The sequence below is a fragment of the Oryza sativa genome, chromosome 2, assembly GCF_034140825.1.
Source record: "Oryza sativa Japonica Group chromosome 2, ASM3414082v1".
Lineage (NCBI taxonomy): Eukaryota > Viridiplantae > Streptophyta > Magnoliopsida > Poales > Poaceae > Oryza > Oryza sativa.
The window spans coordinates 30,501,504-30,520,123 of NC_089036.1; the positions used below are offsets into that span (position 1 = coordinate 30,501,504).

Genomic DNA, 18,620 nt, shown 5'->3' on the forward strand with positions numbered 1-18,620 from the left:
GTTTCTAAAAAAATATATAAGAAGAAAAAACTATACTTAGAAAAAAAACTATGTTTTATTTGTAGTTTTTAAGCTATAACACACACTCAAAATAGAAGAAACTATTTTTTATTTGGTTGTACAGACTTACACTAATAAATCAAAATACAAATCTGAATATTTAGTAGCTTCTATGGACTGTAGTTACTGCATGCTTGCAAAGTAAAAATAAAGAAATTAGAAACTTCTTTTTGCGAGGACAAAAAAAAAGGGATTGCTAAAAATATGTCGCCATAAAATATGATGGATTTCAGTCGGTTGAAACCAACCGCCAGATGATCGAGCTGGCTGTCTCCTCGCCGCGCAATGGTGCCATGGTGGTCCGCGTGCATAGCCGGCCGGCTGAGCTAGATCTCTCCCACGCCCATATCGTCCCTCCGATTCACTTCTCTTCATGGCATATGCTATAGATGATTTTTCTTAGCCACTTACATAGTAGTTACACCCCACTTACATATGTAATTAGTATGTAATTTTCGAATTTACATATGTAATTTTAGGACTTACATATGTAATTTTGAGATTTATATTGTAAATGCACTAAAATTACATATGTAATTTAGGAACTTACAATGTAAATATATGCCGACTATTTTTTGGTGAAAAATATGGCGCCATAAATATAGCTACACAAAAAAAAACTCGCACACTCACAAGGCTACCATGAGAAGGCTGAAGATAGAAACTACCAAACCCTTAAAATATGTCCACACCAGGGTTTATTTTTTTTTCAAAGTAAAAACTGCTCCTCACCAATTTAAAAAAACAACCAAAAATATAAAAACCGACAACTTTGTGTTAATGTGTATGGAGATCGGCTAATACCGGACGGCTTTCACAAATCAAGTATCACCGGTTTCTATCAAGGGTTAATCGGTTTTGTGAACCCTGGTCCACAATGTGTAGATTTGGATTGAGGGTACACCATGGCCCCACTGTCAGTCTCTCAGCCCAAACCCCCATCCTAAATTTCTCACCTTCCCACCCCACCCAGCGCCCCTTCTCCCGGGAAAAAAAGGAAAAAAAAGTTACCTACCGCCACCGAACCAACCCGCAGCAGGAGACCGAGCGCCGCCACTCTCCCTCTTGTACAGTCGCCGAGTCGCCTCCCCCTCCCCGCTACTATTCACTTGACTTGTTTGTTACCGCGCGCCGCTACTGCCCCCTTCCCTTTTACCCGCCGCGCCGCACGCCCATCACGCGCGGCAGGGCAGGGCAACCCAAGCGCTCCTCCCCTCCTCCCCATATAAGCCTCCCCCCCCCCCCCCCATCCTCCAGTTCATCCCCCCCCCCCCCCCCCCTCTTCCTCCTCCTCCTCTCCCGCCGCCGCCGCCGCCATCGCGTCGAGCTGCCCCGCGAGATCCCGCCGTTGACGGAGGAGGAGGGAGTGAGTGAGTAGCAAGAGGAAGAGGAAGAGGATGGCGTCGGGACGGTACATGGCGTACTCGCCTTCGCCCTCCACCACCCCGCACTCCCCGCGCATCCCCGGCCTCCGCGCCGCCTCCTCCGCCGTCGCCGACCAGGAGAAGTAAGCTCAGCAACGCCACCTTCCTCCACTGCTTCGTTTCGCTTGTCGGGGGATGGGGGGACGAGCCTCCGCCGCCGCCGCCGTGGCGGCCTTCGGAAGGCGTGCGGCTCGGCTGCGATCGTGGCAGATTCGGCCGGTTCCAGCGTGGATTCTACGTGCTGTGAGATTCCCCCCAAGGTTTTTTTTGTGGCGTGAATCTGATGTCGGGTTTAAGGAATTTTTAGCATCGGATCTGATTCCCCCGCGGCGAGATCTCCCGTTTGTGGTAGCTCCACTTCATTTTGACTGTGTCGAACAAGTGGGATGCTCGATTCAGCGTTTGCTGAGGTCGGTGATCATCGCACTGACTTTTGGTGCTTATCTCGTTTGTTTTTGGGGGGAGGTCTCAGTGTTTTTGCTTAGTATTACAGAGATCAAAGCTGAGTTAGTTGTAGGCGTGTATTGTATCACAAGGATGACGAATGATGAGTTTGTGCTGGTCATTTGTAGGTACCTCGCGGAGCTGCTAGCGGAGCGGCACAAGCTGAGCCCGTTCATCCCAGTGCTCCCTAATAGTGTACGGCTGCTGAATCAAGGTGAGCCCTCATATACCCATGCCATCTGTGCCATGATACAACTGAACTAATGAGTGATAATACTGGTTGATTGCTATTTCTTCCACACGCGGAATATTCTGTTGCGATGTGGGAATCTTTGACTCCTGTGGCTTGTGCACATCTGTGTTTGCTTCATGCTGTAGTTTGTGTTAATATTTTCTTTACTCTACCAGACTGCCTAAGAATAGATTTACCATGAATTCATATTGTGTAAAAAATGAGTAGCTATCGGTTTTGAGACTGCCAAGCAATCCCTACTTGGTAATCAACAATTAACTTATGTTTTCTTCCTCTCTGTTGTAAATTTTGATTCTTATCAATCTTCCTCTCTACCATGCCACACATTGGCCTCAATTCTTTAAGCTTACCTTGTACACAACCTACTTGTTTTAGCTTGGCCCTAGATACCTTCTCTAACTTTGCCCAGGGTTTTCTGGACTATTATGGTTCCTTTTGAGCTCATTCAGAATAGTTCAAGGAGCATGCTGTTTCACAGAACTGAATTCTGCCTCATTTGAAGATAATGCCAAATGCTGTTTCAGAGATCTAGATCTGGATTGTTCAATGTGAGGTTAGAATGGAGTATAGTTTGTGATTTTTGAATGCAGGGTTCAAATTCTGACCTGTTTTGGTTGAATTTAGGATGCTATGATAGTAATTTTTGTGTCTATTATCTTTTAACCTTATCCAAACACCCCTAAGCTGGAGCTTGGTGTGGGAATACTAAAAATTGTAGTGGCATATCTCTCCTGATGGGTACCATCTGTGGTTTGAGTATATTATAAATTTGATATGTCCACTAGACAAACTCCAACTTAGTGGGATGAAAGCCAGTTTTCTTGCATTTATACCTGTGAACGGACAAATAATTACAAATCATATTCGTAATTCTTAAATAATATGTTGAACATACCTTTTGGTATTTTTTCCATTTGTCTGCTTGAACACACATCTTTTGTTTTGTTTTCATAAATTTTATCTGTTCTAGTATCTCTTCTGCTACTCTTTTTTTTTTACATTGTGCGTGATAATCATTTGTTTGATTGGCATAACTTCTCAGGATAAAATTTTTGTAGCTATACAACTAACTATACATGGATTCAGTTTGACACTGTTATAACTGTTAATTTTTTAGTGTAAAGGAGAGAGAGTTAAATGATTAAACTAACCCATCAGGTATATGTATGCATTTACTAATCACTAATTCTAACTGCTAACTTTCTATATCTTGTGCTTGAAATTGCAATGTTGGAGCAGAAATTTTACGTGTTTCCACACTATTGGAGAACGCGTCCCTTTTAAATCAAAGTGGCCTTGAACATGGTAGTCCACTAACAACTGGAGGATTATATTCAAATGGAGCAGCAGCTGATATGAATGGGTGGACATCAGCATTTCAATCAGAAGTATGGATACTGACCATTTAACATAACTTACTCTTCATGCCTAATTTACCATTTTTAAAGCTTAGGTTAGGTTTTTTCTAACTGATTTTAACACTACTGAAGCCGGTTACATGCTTGGTACTGCTTCTTCCTTGTGCTAATTTGCTAACTTTGTTATCCCTTCCAGGCAGTGGGTTCAAAAGATGGCATTAAATCCTTCTCTTTATTGCAACTAGTGGAGTTTGGATAACATGCTGACACTAATCCACTAATTTGGTCCATAGGAAGAAATTCTAACCAATTAGTTAGTTGCCATGCTAACATCAGAGTCAACTAATTGCTCTAACAATGTTATTTGTTATTTTATATTTTGTGCTGCACTTCAGAATTCAGATCAGTTTCAGATAATTATTCATGAGGCTTGTAAGTATCTGATTTGGCAAAATAGTGATTCCCTTACCAATCTTTATAATATAGATATAAAATGAGTTGTCATAAAACTATCCTTATTGTCTTATAGATCATAAATATCTTGTCATCTTTTGGGGTAACTAGCTTGTCAATGGAACCCATATATACGCCCAGAAGTAGTTGGGCACAATATTGCACTTTTTAAGTTTAGTCCTATAACTCTTCAGAATGCTCCTAAATCATCTGTAGTTTAATCTATTTTTACATTTGGATTTAAATTTCTGCATTTTCTATCATTGAATGCAAAGCTACTCCATTGCTCTGTATCGAATGCTCCTATTTGAACAAGTTTTAAATAATCAAACTGTGACCATTGCAGGGTTCACCAGCTTATAGCTGGCGTGGAGGTTCTCAAGGCAGTTCCTCTGGACTAATTGTTAAGAAAACCATGAAGGTTGATATCCCAGTAGACAAATATCCCACAGTAAGTGTGCTATTTTTTGTAGTTGGTATAGTCGTGAATAGCTATATCATTTATGGCTTCATCCTCATGTGCACCTGTGTTTATTTTTCTCAGTTCAATTTCGTTGGCCGCATCCTTGGTCCTAGAGGAAATTCTTTGAAGCGAGTGGAAGCAACCACCGACTGCCGTGTGCTTATAAGAGGTCGGGGAAGCATTAAAGATCCAGCTCGGGTACAACTCCTGATACTAATATACCGTGCTTTTTATCTCGTTAGATAAAGTGGACAATTTGGAGAATTATGTATTGATTATTGCATTTTAAGCAAGTTTTTTTTGTTGAATGGTGGACTAAAGATTGAATTATCACAAATATATATATATTCTCTTGAAACATAGCAAATAGTTCCTTGATTTAATGTCATAGAAAACCTGTTCCAGCTTCCCCAAAACCTGTATGTTTCCAACTGGTACCATCTATTACTTTGGTTGGTCTTATTTTCCTTTCTGATGCATCTCTTGTATTTTCATTAGAGTTTACCTGCTCGGTGTTCACTTTTGCTAGTGCACTTATGCTAATGTTTTGTAGGAGGACATGATGCGAGGGAAACCAGGTTATGAACATCTGAATGAACCCCTGCACATATTGGTTGAGGCAGAACTGCCTGTTGAAATTATTGATACCCGTCTGATCCAAGCCCGTGATATCCTTGAAGATCTGCTGAAGCCTGTGGTATTGTGCTTTTGAACATTTCTGTTCTTTGAACTCTTAAAATGATCCACCTTGTATACGATCTGAGAACCCACGAATCATTTTACAGAACGAATGCCTTAGAAGTAACTTCCTTCTTTTGCAGGACGAGTCTCAGGACTTCTTCAAGAAGCAGCAGCTCCGGGAACTCGCCATGCTCAATGGCACCCTCCGTGAAGAAGGGATGCAAAGATCTGGCTCAGCTTCCCCTTTCCACAACAGCCTTGGAATGAAGAGGGCGAAGACAAGGGGGTAAGTGAGCAAGTGTTCATGATGGGAGGACCAATCGTCTATTCTGAGACCGATGCTGAAGTATGCCTATGGGGTTGCCTTGCTGGCTGATGGCCCAAAAACGGTCTCGCACCGCCAGCATCGGAGCGGCCCGTACTTGATAATACCATATATCTGGAGTTGTGTATTCCTGCTACCGCCTACCGAGGGGTCTGGTTATGGCAACGTAGGGTGTTGGGCTATATATTGGGTTGTGCATGGTTTGGTGGTAGCTATGTGGTTTGTGTATTGCTATGAACTGATATCTGGGGTTTTGATATAAAGGCCCTGAGCTTGTATTTTTGAACTTTTTTAAGACTTCGATCTAAGGATGATAATTGGGATAACTCGGATTGAAGAGACTTTGTAACTTGTAACATTTTTGTGGTTGTACTGTTTATCGCACACTAATCGTTGAGCAAAATTGATGTCGGTATTCCGTTGTCATACAAATGTATTGCATTTTGCGGCACCTCAGTTGTTAGTCTGAAGTATGGTGAACCCTACAGGTAACCATTTTCACTGGGCATTGAACAGTTTAAAACAGGATAGTGCACAGCAGCAGCATCAATGTTTGCACGGGCCTTTTGCTTTCGGTCATCTGATGCAGACTTTGCCTTTTGTGCAATCGCAGTCCGGATGCTTCATCTGATGCATATACTTCGAGGCCTTCTCGAGTCTAAGCATCTGATGCAGACTGCCCGTGACTTTCTGCAAACAGGAAAATTAACGAGTACACTAGAGCTGCAACGCAAATGCTGCAGGAAATGGGACAAGAACACTGTAAGCCGGAGCGACAAAACAACTTGCCAAGGAAACATTTATCTTTTTGAACTACAAAATTTTGAGTGGAAATTGTCACTCACGGTAAAGCGGCCGCTACAAATTACCATCTTAAGCTGCAGGGGCTACAGTTGTGTGCCTGATTGAGCATTACTGGCTCAAGAGGGCGAACTAGTAGACACTAAACTGGATATTGAAATACTCCAAATTAAGACTGTTACAAGCCTAGTTTACAGCAAGGGGCACTTCCACCCTCCTGCTAGTGTTCTCGGTCACAGCCTCATAGGCAATGGAATGCCCTATTGGGTTTCCTTCGCTTACCAAAATTTCTCTATACAACGGTAGTAGACCATGCATCTCAGTTCCAGAACCTCAATAGATGCCTAGAATCACTTGTAGCTAAGCAGAACAGAATTAATTACATGCATGAATAAGCGGATGCTGGTGCTGTCTGATGGGCTGGTGGTGGGGAGCGAGCGTAGGTGGAGCAATGCATTGTAGACTTGCTCGAAAATAGGCTTCACGTGCATGGCGATCACCGGATCGGTTGGATTTATCGCCATAGCGACATCTGTCATCCACTGAATCTTCCGCGGCGTATCAGTAGCAATGTCAACTGCTAGCTGCTGCAATAGGGCTAGGAGGACCCCCTGGTTAAGGGGGACGGGGACCATTGAGCACAATGCGCGCAAATCAACCTGTTGAGTAGTATAATTATCAGAAAATAAACATAGCTGGTAGCTCCACATAAGGTGAACAATTCAGGGAAGAGGAAGATACCTGAGAGCACAACCAAGACACTATCGACACGTCACTTCTTTGAAGAGCCATTGTAAATGCCTCGTCAAATTTGCGTTCAGATATCAGTCTGCCCAACTCCTTCATTGGATCTAATGGAGCCTCAACCTTTTTACAAAACAAAAAAAGCAATGCACATGTGAATTATATAAATAAGCTTGTTCTTTCATACGTCAGGTTATACTAGAGTCAGGAAGAACTATCATTCTCATACCCAAATAGACATGTCAGAGATGAATAGTAAATTAAACTAGACAAGTCATCAGATTTTTTTAATAAAAAACAAAAATTCATTATCTGGAGCATTAAAAATATTTCAAGTATTTCGCACCTCCGGTGGACCAGTCACAGGGACATTGTTGGGCTGCAAAACGTTTGTACTATGTGCTTTTGCATTGCCCGATGCAAGCAGCGCCAATAGTTTGCGATGGCCATCAAGCAACTCTGCTGTAAGATTCTGGGTGATCGAAGACGCAGAAGAGATGGTATCCTGGAAATTAACTCAAGTAGACGAATATTAGTCGTTTGTTATGGTATTACCATAACTGGAAAGGACATTAGCACCTTAAACCTACCTGTGCCCTGACATCTTACATACAAGTGTACAACTAATAGTTGGGAAATTTTACCTTTAAAGTTTGCGCCAATGGGGTATGTGTTGCCTCAACTTGCTGCTGAATAGCAACAGTGTGTTCAGACATTCCTTTCTGGAATGCGCTATCGACTTGCTCAAACATTGTCTTGCAAGATTGTTCAAACGCTGGAACAAGGAAAGCTTCCAGGCTAGCACGTAAAGCATCCTGCAAGAAACCATTTAAGGCTAATCAATTCGTGCAGGAAAGCTAAAACCAATTTGAGCGCCTTTTCAGAAGGCAGCAAGGCATTTGTCGGTGAGACAGTGAGAAGATGAAGAAACAGGCCTTAACAGCAAGCACTATATCTCCGGAATGGATGAAAATATATACCAAAACACAAAAGTCCACCAAGTGGCAACAGTAATAGATGAAACAATCAATCAAGACAGAGAAATCCACCAAGTGGCAATGTTATATTATGTTCAACTGCTGCTTGACAGCCATCTATAAAAATAAATGAACAAAGAGTAAATACCTGAAGGGTCTGTTTTACAGATGTGTGGAACTGCATTTGGATTTGTCTAGCAACAGTAGCTTCAAGTTTTGCACTAACAGACTTGTCCAGCTGATTCACCACTCTGTCACCAACCACTTTCTGAAAGCAAAACGTCAGATGAGTGATGACAACATGCAGAACAAGATTCACAACAAGAAATTAGCCAGAACCTGAATTGAATCAGCAACTGCAGAGGCTGAACACTTCTCGATAATAGGTGTTATTGCCCGTGCAATAACAGGTCCAAGTGAAGAAATTTCTTTCTTCAGTGACTTCTCCAAAGTAGCAGGAAGGTCCTTGCTTATTGAATTAGTGATAAGAGTAATCATTTGCTGCATTCGCTCTCTTTCAGCCTTTTCTCGTTTTGCATTCTCCTCCTGGATACGAACCCACAAGGCATCAAGGTTAGCCTTGATAGATTTCTCCATGGTGCGCCCTAATGATGCCTCAATTCTTTTGCCTTCCTTTGCAAGAGGTGCAACAACAATAGTACCCAGCTGCTTTTGCAAGTCCTTATGCATTGCTATGAGCTGCAAGACACAAACGTGCACAGTAAATAATCTGAGAACTTGCAATTATACCTTCTAACTTGCAGCTGAAAGGCATATAGTTAACCTACAATATTGTCCTTCAGTAGCATTGATCATGCAATAAACAAGTCAAAATTAACTAAGTGAAATAACAAGTGATGTTTTTTTGCTTATTCTCGAAAAGGAAACTTAATTTACATGAACAATAGACAGTAATGTCAAGATCATGGAACTGCGCAGGATGGCGTAATACTAGATGGAATTACACTATTGTAATTCCATAGAGCTGAATTCAATTAAGCAAGCATTGTTGCTTGTTTTATATGAAACCAAGAAAAAAAATGTGATTTTTTATGGTTCCTCTATTCTTCTGAAATATGTTTTACATGCTGATAAATTGGGGGCAATGAGATATAGTTTGTGATCTCTAAGGCCCAATTCAGATAGAGCAAAAATCAGGTATGATTTCAGCTCATCCAGATGGAAGGTGAAACTTGGCCTCTAAATGAATCAACAGATTCCAGCCCATCCAATCCAAGTGGAGTTGAGCAGCTTGCTTTCCAAAAGGCAGCCCTGAAATACTTTTAGTGCTAATAAGAATGAGGATTCCTCTGGATTCTAAAAGCCTATTCAGGGTACTTGATTTCTGGTTCAAACAATGGAAACAGATCCAACTGGGAAAACTCTCTCATAGATTAGTACCAGAAAAATGTTGTGGGCATTAAAAGCTAGGCTAGATCTCACCTACCCAAATAGATGGTATAGAACATGTAGGACCTATTTGGCCTAGGCTAATAACCAAACTAGACCCAACCAGGATTCACTGGTCTTCCTAAGAAAACTATATAATGCCTATCCACACCTTGTAGTAAAACAAAAAAAAAAAAGAGTAAAGTCCATCACCGGTCCCTAAACTTGTACCGTTGTGTCATCCCAGTCCCTAAACTTACAAATCGACCGTTCATGTCCTCAAACTTGTTCGACTGTGTCATCCCGGTCCCTAAACTTGCAGATCACTCGTTTAGGTCCTCCAACTTGTTCAGTTGTATCACCCCGGTCCCTAAACTTGGATTTGAATATCATCTGGGTCAAATAGGACGGTCTAAAGACTTTATATTTAAAAATAATTCATAACTTTTTCATGTGAACTCTAATGAAGACAAACTTTATATCAAACTTGTAGCCCTCGACGCGATCTACAACTTTGTAGTTGAACTTTTTTTATTTTAAGTCACTTTTTGTCCCAAAATGTAATTTTAAAATTAAAATTTCAAAATCTATAAACATGCAACAATATTTTGGGACCCTAAACAGTTTTAATTCAAAAACTTTTCAACTACAAAGTTGTAGGTCGCGTCGAGGGCTACATGAAAAAGTTATGAATTATTTTCTAATATAAAGTTTTTAGACCGTCCTGTTTAGGGACCGGAGTGACACAACTGAACAAGTTGGAGGACCTAAACGAGTGATCTGCAAGTTTAGGGACCGGGATGACAGTCGAACAAGTTTGAGGACCTGAACGGTCGATTTGCGAGTTTAGGGACCAGTGATGGACTTTACTCAAAAAAAACTAATAACACTGATAAAATCAGGATTCTGGTTAACATGCCAGACACACTACTTGTAAAGGACATCATCTCACAACAAAATAGCTAAGCAACATATAGCTAACATTAAAATTTGGAAGTGCAGTAGTAGCAGTACACAATAATTGTAACATAAAAAACATGCAAACAGATAATGACTTGGAATGGGGAAAATGCTTCACTAAATTGTTGCTATGCATTCAACAAAACAAATATAACTGTAAGTGCCAGAAGCATCTAGTCAAGGTAGCCACAGTGCACACAACATAAATTAGTTGAATATGGTCACCTGTTGAAGCATCCCTTGCGTAGTAACTTCTGGAAATGAATTGATAGGAGGGTATGCACTACTCGGAGGTTCATGTGAAGACTCAGTTGAGTTGAATGCGCTTGTAGAAGGAGATGACTGCCCAGATGCTTGAGGATGCATAATTTTCTCCTTCTTGGTATATGAAGATGATTGCTCCACAGAAGCAGAGGAATAATCACTTTTCTCAGGCACTTCAACAGGTTTTTTTGTAACACTTTCGTCAGCAGCACCAGTATGCTCAGAAATGGATCGATCACATGATGTCTGTGATTCTTCCACACTGTACTTATCAGTTGTTACCGAGCGCTCACTAATCATTTTAACAGTTTGCTCCGATGAACCAGCTTGCTTTGTATTCTCACAAACAACCTGTGCTACTTCAAGGTCCAAATTTTGATCAAATGTGTGCTCATTGGTATGTTTTGGTTCTACTTCTGCCATCTGATGACCACTACTTGTGCCGTCCTGGATTTTCACTCCATCAGACTTAGGGACATGGTTGCTCTCAGCTGAAGATAGAGCGCCAGATATGATTTCAGATGGAGTTACCAAGTGTGTAGTGTTCCCTCCTACCTTAAACATCAAATGAGGATTTGGAAGCATTGTAACATCATTGCGACCATCTCTTGGATCATCCTTTCCAAAGTTGTCCTTAGGCATGGGTGTATCTTGCCTAGTCAAAATTTTAGGCTCCACATTTCTGTTCATCGCATAATCAAAAGCTGGTTGGTCCATTTCAAGGTTACCTAGTGACGATCCTGATCCAGAAGGGTCCATGTTTGATGCAAGAGAGGCTGATGGAAGATGAACAGAACCATCACCTTCTGTGTATGTAAGTGGTGGAGCTGATGGTTTAGGATCAAGTTCTGCAGATAACCACAAAAAAATAACAAAGCCTGAATTAACTACAACACAAAAATAACAATTTCCGATACAAAAAATAACAATTTCTGAATTAACTGAACTAACCAGACTGTTGATCAACGGTTGATGATTTACTTGGAGAACCGACGGAATAAGAATCGGTGAAGCTAGTTGGCATGGATGACTCTGCTCCTACCACTTCCAGAGGTGTCTCGTGAACACGAGAAATAGATGGATCCCTTCCAAGTCCAGTAGTTTCACTTGTAGGAGGTGAACAGAGTGATAAATCCAGCCCATACTGCTGGATAGCCATTGTTTGAACACAATAAACTTGTACAACTTGGTCATTGCCAGGTTGGCTTTCATGTGTGCCAGTGAGACTTAAAATAGGCATTGCAACTGTAAAATCTGCTATATAATCCAAGCGAGTTGAAGCAGGATCTGTGCCATACTCAACATGCACAGCATAAATAGCATTTTTCTTAGCATTTGCAAGTAAAATAATACTTGCTTGAGGCAGCACGGTAACTTGGTTGAAAAATGCCTCCTCTACCCTGGGTTCCAGTGAGCTGACAAGTTCCAATGTCTGTGTGCAATTCCAAGTCTCGGAATCACTTGGCAACAACACACCTCCTTCATTGGCAGAAGCCCAAATTTTAACTTCTCGGTTTAGAGGACCCTACATCATTTAACAGCATAATAATGTAATGTGTAAACTCTAACAATAGCTGCTATGTTCCTCAAAAAAAAAAAAAACAATAGCTGCTATGCACAGTGAATTGCTTAATTTCACAGCAGGTGCAAAAACATTCACGTTAATTAATTGTTCTAAACGAAAATGGAACACATAGAATTCAAAAGATCCGGAAACACTAAATATATCTAGCATCTCACAGTTTATCCAACCTAGGACAACCTTAGGCTACAATTCTGGCTCACAGCCTAATTGGTAGTCCGTCACTCGTAACTTGACAAAAGAGAGTGAGGGAGAGGAAGGGGGAGCAAGAGAGGAGAAGCAGCAGCACGAGGAAGTGGTGCTAGGGTTGGTCTTAGCCACGCACAGCAAGAGCAAGGTGAGATGGACAAATATAGCTTTTGGTGAGGTGGGGTCAGACTACTCCCTTCTTCATATTATTTTGCAGCAACACTTAAATTAGATTGGATTCCTCTAAGAAAAGTTAGACTTGGATTAGACTTAATACTTATGTCAGACTTTGAAGGGAAAACATCACTTTAATCCGAGTCATCTACCTGACTTGATTGGAATCGCTCCATGTCCAAGACTAGAGTATCAAATACCACCCTCTTAAACCCACATTTGCAGTGACCCACAACACTGTTCCTCCACCCAGTCATGATGGTTACTGGTTTCACTATCAATTAAATGCAAGTTGTGCACGCACCACTATGAGACATCTTGTTAATTCATTAATAGAAAAAAAGAAAGTGTACAATCAAGTGATTCCAGTATATGGAGTGTACGCAACAATGAGATACGTGTACTTATCCATCAGTTAGCATAATGGATTCAAGCTACTGGACAAATCTTTTGGCTAGCATAGCTTGTCTACGGAAGTTTACAGAACAAGATACCCCCAAGAAAAAGTATGCATAAAAAGGCTATGCACACTGAATAAAATATTGGCTAAAACAAAAGAATGTATACTGCTGTATCATTTTAAAAAAATACATACTGCTGTAACGAGGTTTATATGGTCTGGATGCTCAGGTGCCGTGAGAAAAGCAACAGAATAAACAGCTTGACCATCATGTGGCTTCAGAATCGATAGAGGCACTGGCTTGCGATCATCCCAAATTTTTACCTGCAAAACATACATTAAAAATGGGCTAACAAAGAACGATTATTTCTCTATATCACATTGAGTTTGTGGATTTAGGGATGGTGGAGGTGGGATAGGGGCTGAAATAGGGGTTTATCTTTCTTATGCACTGCACCAGGCTGTTTTTTATTTTACAGCATGGAAGAATCTTGGGCAGAGAGCAACTAGCAACAACTCACTAGCGTTAGGTTTCACATGGCAGAAAAGTACTTGCAGTTCCACTATTTGACTATTTGTACTACGGCAAAGGATAGTTTACATTGTTATTTGGCACGGAGTAGTTTTGCAAAGTAAATATTGCAATCATGTACAAGAAATTAAATAAATTCAGTCAGAGCCATGAAATCAGGAAGGGCACAGACAAAATCGGGATTATTATTGGATAAACTATATCCGTTTACCCAGTGTACCTCGTGCGGATTTACCAGTCAGCCTCTGCCAAAACCAAAAGACATATTTTGAAATCTTTTGTCTAGAGGAAGTGATGCAGTTTCACCACGACAAACCCAGCATGTAAAAATTAAAATTAAAATTATATATATATATATATATATATATCTTTAATCCTATTATTTAATTTTAAGTTAGAACTTATAGCATATCTTATAATCAATGAATGATCTTATTGTTTATTCGTTGAAAGAGAAAAGGGAAGGCTTAATGACAATCAAACACAATTTTGAAAGTAACATTCTGGCCAAAGTTGCCAGGGCAAGTACAAAATGAGCAGGAAGGGTATTTGATACAAACCGTGCCATCTTTTGATCCTGAAGCCAGTCGGGTAGTCATCCATTGAGATAAGGACAAATCTGTAACGTCATCATCATGCTTACCAACTAAGCGCACACCATCAATGAGCTTGTCAAGATGACACTTGATAGGTTCCTCTGCACTTACGTCCCTTCCCCGTCGCACTTTAGTTGTGTCTATTCTTAAGACACAGTTTCCAATGCCAACAAACAGAATCTCCTGTAGGATAAAGGTGTAAGTACATTCATAAGTTGAGGAGCTTAAAGTCGGCAAATGTGATACAAATAATGCTTTACCTGCTTATGAGAGTGCCAACAGATCCTTGGATGGTAAGATTCAGCATCGCCAACAATCTGGATGGCAATTTCAATCTTTCCTGTAATTTGTGGTTTGCTGTCCTCATCAGGACCCTCATCAATCTTCCAAACATATATCCGACCATCTACACTTGCACTGCACAATAAGAAATCAAGTTAACACTTAAGACCCCCAAAAAATCCAAAAAAAAAGAACCATCCTTAAGAAATCAAGTTAACACTTAAGACTTAAGACCCATCTGACATTTATTTTATACAAAGGCCATAAACTCAAAAAATAATGAATATGAGTTCTTCAGGGTTAGAATGCACATAGCTTTTGCAGTACTAATTAAAGGTCCTTATGAACAAGGTAATATTTTATCACTACGTACTCAGTACCTTGCTAAACGATGAACATCCTCAGCAAAGAAAGCCATATCTGTCACCCTCTGCAGCAAAATAAAAAATATCCAACACAAGAAATCAAATACTAATGCACTTTTTAATGTACTGACCAAAATTCACAAATCCACATGGAAATGAGTATATAACCATCTTGAAATCCCCAATGAATTCCTTAACCACTTAAATTACAATAGGCATTTTACACCAGCTAGACAAATATTATTTGATCATTGCTCCATAAAATGTGAATTCACATTGGACGAACATATTATAACTAAACTAAGCCATTTTACAATCATTCTACAGACTTAACAATCAACGCCATGTTATCAGAAGCGAATAATAGTGTATAAGAACCCAAAATCAAGATGTTTAGAAGTAGCATACAACAGGACCATCTGAGTACGGGTACATTAAAAAATACCACATTCAAATCATACTGTATAAATGTAGAAACAACCAGATCACCTCATACATAAAGCAATATGCCCCACTTTGAATTTTACCAACCTATACCTTCCACATTACCGGGATCATACACATCATCATCAAGTGTCCATTAACCAGTGAAGGAGTATGCAGTGAATACCTGTGTGTGGCCACGAAGGAGCGAACGGAGCGCGGTGTTGATGTTTAGCACGCGGATGTTCCCGAGCTTAAGCCCATACACGATGTACGTCCTGTTCACGGCGATCTGCCTGCCCAACACGAGCCCGGGATCCGATGTGTACTTGGTGATCGGCGTCACCTCCAGCTGCGGCGGCTGCGCCTCCCCCGGCAGCCTCGAGTCAACGTCGTGCACCGCTCTGTCCCCGCCGCCGAGAAGGCGCCCCCGCGGCATCTTGCTGCTCGTGCTGCTCAGCATCCTCGCCGGCGGCGCCGACGGCATCGCGGGGATCGGCTGCGGCGGCTGCGCGGCGGCGAACTCCGACGCCGGCGGGGGCATGGAGGCGGAGGAATCGAGGTGGGCCGGCCCGGAGCTCCCCAGGAGCTGCATGAGGCGCGCGCCGTGGTTCTGGCTGGGCCCCGCGGCTGCGGCGGCGGCGGCGGCGGCGCTGGGGATAGCGGCCGGGTTCGGGGTCGGCATCGGGAAGGAGATGACGGGGCGGGGCATGTGCGGCGCCGCCATGGGGTCCTGCGGATAGTGGAGGAACGGGGCGCGGTGGAAGGGGGGAGTCGCAGGCGGGTAGGAGTACGCGGCGGACGGCGGCGGCGGGCCCGCGGCGGGGCCGCCGGGGAAGATGGGGGCGGCCGCGGGGGCGTTGGAGGGCGGCTTGAACAGCATGCTGACCTCGAAGGGAGTGCTAGGGTTGGGGTTAGGATTAGGGTTTCCGGTCGGGGTCGCCATGGGAGGCGCGGCTCGGGAGGGAGGGGGAGGAGGAGAGTGGAGTGGCAGATCTGATGGAGGAGGAGAGGGGCGGAGTTGGAGGCGAGACGAAGTGGAAAGTCGAGGTGGACCGTGGACGTGGTGTTAGTTTTTTTTTTTCACTTTTTAAGGCCGCGTCATTTGCGTTAATTAAGCCTTTAATTGGTTTGCATGTTTATTGCTGCTATGATATCATCTTGCAAGGGACTGTGCTGAAATTGTTTGAGTGAGGCCGGGTTTAGTTTTTTTTTAAGATAATGTAATATAATATCCTGGCCTTTATTTAAAAGAGCTACAGCCAATTATTACATAGTAGTTTTCATGAATATAGTGTAAATTTAAATGAATAGAACACACCGAAGAGAAAAACAAAGAAACCAAACTAACGTAAGGAGATCACAATTATTGAAGTCTATTTGTAAATCTCCAACCATAATTGGCAAATAGTTGCATAACCGTGGTCTCCAACTTTCGGCATGCAACTTTTAGAAACTCTTCATCTTCATCACACCTTTGTAGTTGTGCCCAAAACCGGACCCAATGAGTTGCCCTGAAAATGACCTGCATATAGGAAAATGATGGTGATTTGTCAAAAACCATATCGTTCCTGCTCAGCCATATTGCCCAACAAATGGCAGAAGCTCCAACAAGTATCAGTTTACTCATTTTCTTATCAACTCCCAACAGCCACCCATTAAAAATATGAGATATGATAACTGGAAGATTAAAACCAAAAGAGAACTGAACTGCTCTCTATAGAAACTTCGCAAAATGACAATCCATAAAGAGATGTTGAATAGACTCATTCTTCAAACAAAAAGAACATCTAAAACTGCCATTCCAGTTACGCCTTGCCAAATTATCCTTAGTTAACACAACCCCTTTAAACAGGTACCACATGAAAATTTTAATCTTAAGTGGCAACTTAAGCTTCCAAATACACTTGTTTCTCTCGATATAGCCATTATTAATTAAAGCTAGGTACATAGACCTCACCGAGAACAAGCCATTCTGATGGAAATTCCATCTAAAACTATCAGACGAATCATTCAACTGAATATGTACTATAGAGGCACACAACTCATGCCAACAAACAAGATTCTGACCAACTAAAACTCTTCTGAAAGAAACATTAAGCGGAACAGATCCCATAATAGTGGCAATAGAAGATGTTTTCCTCCGAACAATTGCGTACAAAGATGGATATTTACCCTTAAAAGCCAAGTTACCAATCCATCTATCTTCCCAAAATCTAATTTGTTCCCCATGAAAGTGTCAATTAGGCCTAGAGGGAGGGTAAATAGGCTAATTCAAAATATCAATTAAAAGCAGAAGCAGTAATTTTCGGAGTCAGCACAAATAGCAAAGTAAAACCTAGATCTAGTTGCCTACAACAAGAATATGCTAGCACAAACAGCAACTAGACCTATAGCGGCTCAAACAAGCAAATCTAGTGGAGAGGTGTAGGATCAAGGAGGCCGACTAGAGGGGGGGTGAATAGGCGGTTTTAAAACTTAATGGCACTTAAACAAAACTAACCTATGTTGCTAGGCAAGGTAAGGTGGAAGGTTAACTAAGCAACTAAGTTAAGTTTTGCAAACCTAGGTGATATGGGCTCAAATATGTCACTATGAATGTAAATAGCACAAATATAAATGCAACAAATAAATGAGACAAGAGACGAGGAATTTTTCACCGAGGTTCGGAAATTCGCCGATTTCCTAATCCCCGTTGAGGCGAGCCCAACTCCACCGCTCAACCACGAAGCCACAGCACGCCCCCTTCGTCAAGGGGTGGACAAGGCGGGAGCTGGCCCACGGAGAGGACTACCCAAGCCTCGATCACTCGGGGTAATTCTTCCTTCACTCCGAAGGTGGTGAACTCCAAACCACTCACAAACGGCGCCGGGCCTCCTCCACAATCTCCTCGGAGAGGTCACCGGGCAACACCTACACAAGCCATCTAGGAGACGGCAACCTCCAAGAGTAACAAGTCTAGGATGCTTGCCGAGAATGATCAAGTGCTACACTAGCTATAACAATGAAGCAATGCACTTGGATTGGCTTAACTCACTCTCTAACACCTCACTAGATAAACTAAGTGCACAAGGGTGTGAGAGCTCTTGCAAGGGTTCAAGATAATGCAATGGAGTGCCAAAACCTTAACCTTGCTGCTGGGGAGTGGGTATATATACCCCCAACCACCAAAACTAGCCGTTGGAACCGAAATCCCCAACTCTGTGCTCTGCCGATCAGACCGCTGTTGTGAGGCTGGTCAGACCGGACTACTTTGTAACAGCCGTTACAGGGCAATCATTGAGCCCACTCAACCTGGTCGGTCTGACCGCAGTGTAGTGGCCGGTCAGACCGTCCACGGCTCGGTCAGACCGCCGTCGGCTCGGTCTGACCGGTTGTGGCTCTGGCGGCTCTGTATCGCCACCAAAAACCAGACCAGTGTAACAGACCAATGGGGCCGGTCAAACCGGCTTTACCACGCCGGTCAGACCAACTAACAGGC

The 18,620-nt window shown here is 42.2% G+C and overlaps 2 protein-coding genes across 4 annotated transcripts; one reads left to right on the top strand and one right to left on the bottom strand.

Annotated features, from left to right (window-relative positions):
* Positions 1–1,129: 1,129 nt before the first annotated feature.
* Positions 1,130–5,876, top strand: LOC4330567 (KH domain-containing protein At5g56140). 3 transcript variants are annotated; one of them, XM_015771137.2, is made up of 7 exons: positions 1,130–1,567; positions 2,057–2,142; positions 3,421–3,569; positions 4,339–4,443; positions 4,537–4,653; positions 5,009–5,152; positions 5,277–5,876. In XM_015771137.2, exons 1-7 carry the CDS (start codon positions 1,458–1,460, stop codon positions 5,424–5,426), a joined length of 861 nt encoding a protein of 286 aa, XP_015626623.1. In that variant the 5' UTR covers positions 1,130–1,457; the 3' UTR covers positions 5,427–5,876. The 3 variants fall into 3 exon arrangements, with proteins under 3 accessions (XP_015626623.1, XP_015626622.1, XP_066163254.1); XM_015771136.3 differs by having other exon boundaries at positions 1,336–1,894; XM_066307157.1 differs by having other exon boundaries at positions 1,357–1,744.
* Positions 5,877–6,398: 522 nt separating this feature from the next.
* LOC4330568 (enhancer of mRNA-decapping protein 4) lies at positions 6,399–16,131 on the bottom strand. The gene is made up of 13 exons (XM_015770682.3): positions 15,327–16,131; positions 14,732–14,781; positions 14,330–14,486; positions 14,034–14,252; positions 13,137–13,265; positions 11,548–12,121; positions 10,558–11,444; positions 8,323–8,682; positions 8,132–8,251; positions 7,651–7,821; positions 7,353–7,511; positions 7,004–7,129; positions 6,399–6,921 (listed from the first exon to the last, which is right to left on the bottom strand). Exons 1-13 carry the CDS (start codon positions 16,083–16,085, stop codon positions 6,613–6,615), a joined length of 4,020 nt encoding a protein of 1,339 aa, XP_015626168.1. The 5' UTR covers positions 16,086–16,131; the 3' UTR covers positions 6,399–6,612.
* Between the last annotated feature and the right edge of the window lie 2,489 nt (positions 16,132–18,620).